General features: G+C 43.4%; 1 protein-coding gene across 3 annotated transcripts; it reads right to left on the minus strand.

Annotated features, from left to right (window-relative positions):
* Positions 1-261: 261 nt before the first annotated feature.
* On the minus strand, positions 262-2638 carry LOC115756664 (protein TIC 20-I, chloroplastic-like). 3 transcript variants are annotated; one of them, XM_030696522.2, is made up of 3 exons: positions 2486-2638; positions 1232-1422; positions 262-1121 (listed from the first exon to the last, which is right to left on the minus strand). In XM_030696522.2, the coding sequence occupies exons 2-3, from the start codon at positions 1410-1412 to the stop codon at positions 487-489; spliced, it is 816 nt and encodes a 271-aa protein (XP_030552382.1). In that variant the 5' UTR covers positions 1413-1422; positions 2486-2638; the 3' UTR covers positions 262-486. The 3 variants fall into 3 exon arrangements, with proteins under 3 accessions (XP_030552382.1, XP_030552383.1, XP_048141544.1); XM_030696523.2 differs by having other exon boundaries at positions 1232-1416; positions 2480-2636; XM_048285587.1 differs by lacking the exon at positions 2486-2638 and adding an exon at positions 1469-1473 and having other exon boundaries at positions 1232-1416.
* Positions 2639-4288: the final 1650 nt, after the last annotated feature.

Genomic DNA, 4288 nt, shown 5'->3' on the forward strand with positions numbered 1-4288 from the left:
CATGTCAAATTAAATTTTGGCAGGCATCAAAAGGCAAGACAGTCCGACGTAAGTTCTTAATCAGACGCCCATATAGGAAACATTATGCAGCAGTGATTAGAGTAAAGAAATTGTAGGTGATCCATGATGTTGGTTAGAGAACGAAAATCAAGATTTGAGTTCTGTAACTGGGAACCGTCTTTCGATTAAATTTTACAGATGATTTTCTGATGGACCTAACAAAATTCTCCATTAGTGACAACCCAAGGCAACGAAAAAGGATAAGGCGCAAAGAAAAAGACCGATCTATTAAGAATGTGCAAACTTCAAGCTAAATCGTTGTTGATGAGCCAAGACAGAGAACGAGAGAGCAGAGCAAAATCAGCTCATCCATAGGCAGAGGAAGTGATCTCTGTACCAAGAGATTGCATATTAGATCCAAATTTTAGTCACTCAATCTGGTGTGCAACTCCTTCGAAACCACCTCATCTTGCGAATCTACATGCCTTAGTCATATGGAATCTGGATATATGCAGCATCACACACAAACGGGACGTCAGCGTACATGCCTGCAAGGGCGCATCTTATGCACTCCAACACGGTAAACAGGTAGGCGAATGCCACGGCCGTCCAGAAATGCATCCCCACTTTTCCCCAGTAGACCGCAAGCGGCATCCAGCGGCTCACTGTCCCTATGACCTGCAGGGCTATTTCCAACAGCATGCCCATCACCACATGGAACCTGAAGAAGTGTGGCCACTCCTTCCGCCTCACTACCCCCAAGTAGGCAACGAAAAAGTAAGCCATTAGAAACCAGCTCGGCAGCCTCCCGATGGCCCCGAGGAATGGGTATGTCAAAAACTCAAAATCTTCTAAGAAGGGGTGAAGATGATAAGCCGTCTCGGCATACATCCAGGTCTCATGGAGAGGCATCAAGTAAGGGAGACACGCTAAGGTTCTCCACCACCACCTCGGCTTCTTGGTCATAGGAGGGTACCGGAAACTGTATGGTACATCCTTGGATGCTCGCGGGGCCCTGCAAGGTCTCCGCCTGGGAATAATTGGGAGCGAGAATGACAGGTCATCATTGTCTCCTCTAACAAGAGTGGTGGATGCCGAGGATATGTTCTGGTACCGCAAACCTAAGCAGAGGAAAAAATAATCAAACTTTCATATCCTCGACAAATTTCAGCATGATTCAAAAAGCAACAACCTGCCATAAGCATATTAAATGACAGCATTATTCACATACATTTGTTGGACCATTGCTTAAACTCCAGATGAGGTCTCCATGAACTCCTGATGCTCGACAAAGTGGCCTTGGTATGCAAGGCAGGACTACGAGAAATAACCGAGTTACTAGGCACCGTGGGCTTAGAGGCAGGATTTGTGACCCTACACCCCAATAGCGAGGTGCATCCACTTAATAACATAGTCCGATACCTGTAAAGAAACCGGTATTGCTAAGAGAGAACAATTTACAGAGAAAGTGCAGGCAGAACAAGGGTTATTACTAGAGAACAGAACTTTCTTCTCATGATAGAATAATAGAACAACTTCGTTGGGAAGTCATATAGTCAATCAGGAAAATTAATTTGTGTACATGTGAGGAGATAAATGCGAAACAACACAACAGTTCAGTACTCCATGCTACGTGACATTAACTGAAAAAAAGTAGCTAATCCCGAGCAACTTCATCGCAGGCAAAGCAGGGGACGAGAAATTTTCCAGGAATTTGTGCAAAGCTTCTAGACACGAACTCTTTTACAATTCCAGAGCCAACTCCAAAGTCTTGACAATTCCACCGACTAGCTAGGCTTCAAAAGCAGATGACAAGACAACTTCCCAGCAAACTCCTAAAGCTCTTCCAGCCTCTCGACTGGGATAATTACGGGTGTTAGGTGCAACTAGCTGACAGAGTGCTAAACCTTGACCCAGTTCACAAGTTCATTGCTCAAAACCCAATAAGAGCTCGATCGAGCATTATTTTTAAGCTCGACCTGGATCTGAAAAAGTAATCGAGATACTTGAACTCAACTCACTGAGTCACGGATGAGCTCATGCTCGCTTTTCCTCCCAATGACCCAAAAGTGAATTCTCTGTTGGAGCTCGAAAATTGAAACTTACCAAGTCGCCATAGATTTAAAGGAAACTTGATCCACCAAAACGTAGAGAATCAAAAGAAACAGCACAATGCGTCACCAGCACAATACGAATAACTCAGTTTCCCAGAAATGGTCAGCCGACGGAGGCTCAAGCAGATTTCATCAGAGATTGTACCTCGAAACACAAAACTAAATCGAACACTTGGAACGAAGCTAAACCAATTCATACACTTGGAAGAAAGCGCTCGTCAAGGCTCGAACACGCAAGGAAAGGAAAAACAACAGATTCGAACACGACAGAGCGCGAACTTCAAGCAACTACCAAGCACGATTAACACAGGCTGAAAGCGATTTTTCAACAGCAGCGGAAGATAAAGAGAGCACCACAGAAAGAAGATCACCTTGAGATTCCGAGGCGATAAGCCCGCCACAATCAGGTAATTAGGGTTCTTCTAGCTCCCATGGCCAGCCTGATTAGATAATGCGAACTGCCGAAAGCTCTTACCATATCGGCATTCCTCCATGAAGCAGACGCCTGTCCACCGTTGGATCATCTGTACATCAACGGTCGAAAATCCTCCGTCTCTCTTCCCCGCCTGCGTTCATTCTCTCCTTCCGTTTATTTTTGAGAGAATTACATAAAAACCCTCGAACAGCATAATTTTACGGAGAAATTTCCGGGCTTTTTTTCAAATTGCATACAAAAAAAAATTTATTTACCATTTTAGGGGAGAGAAAAGTTATTAGCCGTTTAGGGGTCCGCTCGGTAGTCTTATTGCCGAGCGGAACCCGCTCGGCGGCCATAACGCCGAGCGGGCATCCGCTCGGCAGTTTAACCGCACATGGAGGTGGCGCTCGGCACTATAAGTGCCGAGCATCCGTCTTAATTTTTTTTTTTTTTTCGCACGCTTTAGTGCGGAGCAGAAATTCAACTCGCACTAAAGCGTGCAGGTGCAGGAGAACTCGCTCCGCATTAGTGCATAGCGAAGTCGCTTTTTGCTCTCTCTCTCCACTAAAGCGTGCGAGCACTTGGAGAGAGAGAGAGAGAGCAGAGGATCGAGGGAGAGAGAGAGAGCAGAATTTCGCTCTCTCTCTCTCTCCACGGTGGGTCTTGCTCGGCACTCACAAGGCCGAGCAAGAAAAAAGAGAGAGCGAGGGCAAGCCCCGCCGCCGCCCCCCCCCCCCCCCCCCTCCGTCCCCGCCGCCCCTCCCTACCCCCGGCCCCGATCCCGGCCCGGCGATTTCGTCCTCGTAAGAAATTATTTTCTAAAAAAATTATAAAAGCTCGGAAAAATTAGTAAATGGCAACATTGAACTAGCCATAGACAATTCGGGATATTTTCGCCGACGAATTTTGAAAATGACGATTTTGCCCTTATGGCAAATTGTATTCAAAAAAAATTGAAAAAAATGTCAAAAATCGCCATAATAAACATGTCATGCACGATTCGGGGTATTTTGACCAATGACTTTTAAAAAATAATAGTTTTACCATTCTGGAAAATTGTCTACAAAAAAATTGTAAAAAATCTCAAAAATTAATAAATAGCCACAATCAATCGGCCATAGATGATGCGGGGTATTTTGGCCGATGACTTTTAGAAAATGACGATTTTGCCCTTGTGGCAAATTGTCCTCCAAAAAAATTGTAAAAAATCTTAAAAATTAGTAAATGGCCACAATCAACTGGCCATAGACGATTTATGGTATTTTGGCCGACGACTTTTGAAAATGACGATTTTTCCCTTCTGGCAAATTGTTTTTTAAAAAAATAATAAAAAATCTCAAAAATTAGTAAATGACCATAATCGATCGGCATGGACGATTGGGGGTATTTTGGCCGACGACTTTTGAAAATGACGGTTTTACCCTTTCGGCAAATTGTCTTTTAAAAAAATTATAAAAAATCTCAAAAATTATTAAATGACCATAATCAACCGGCTATGGACAATTGTGGGTATTTTGGCCTACGACTTTCGAAAATGACGATTTTGCCATTCTGGCAAATTGTCTTTTAAAAAAAATTATAAAAAATCTCAAAAATTAGTAAATGACCATAATCAACTGACCATGGACGATTGGGGGTATTTTGGCCGACGACTTTTAGAAAATGACGGTTTTGCCCTTCCGGCAAATTGTCTTTTAAAAAAATTATAAAAATATCAAAAATTAGTAAATGACCATAATCAACTGGCATGGACGAT

This window comes from Rhodamnia argentea, chromosome 9, assembly GCF_020921035.1.
Source record: "Rhodamnia argentea isolate NSW1041297 chromosome 9, ASM2092103v1, whole genome shotgun sequence".
Taxonomy (NCBI): Eukaryota; Viridiplantae; Streptophyta; class Magnoliopsida; order Myrtales; family Myrtaceae; genus Rhodamnia; species Rhodamnia argentea.

Excerpts from the sequence above, each read along its gene's own strand:
- LOC115756664 (XM_030696522.2), bottom strand. The coding sequence starts at position 1,412 with ATGTTATTAAGTGGATGCACCTCGCTATTGGGGTGTAGGGTCACAAAT. Across the intron at positions 1,122-1,231 it reads TAAGCAATGGTCCAACAAAT|GTTTGCGGTACCAGAACATA; the intron begins GTATGTGAATAA and ends TCCTCTGCTTAG.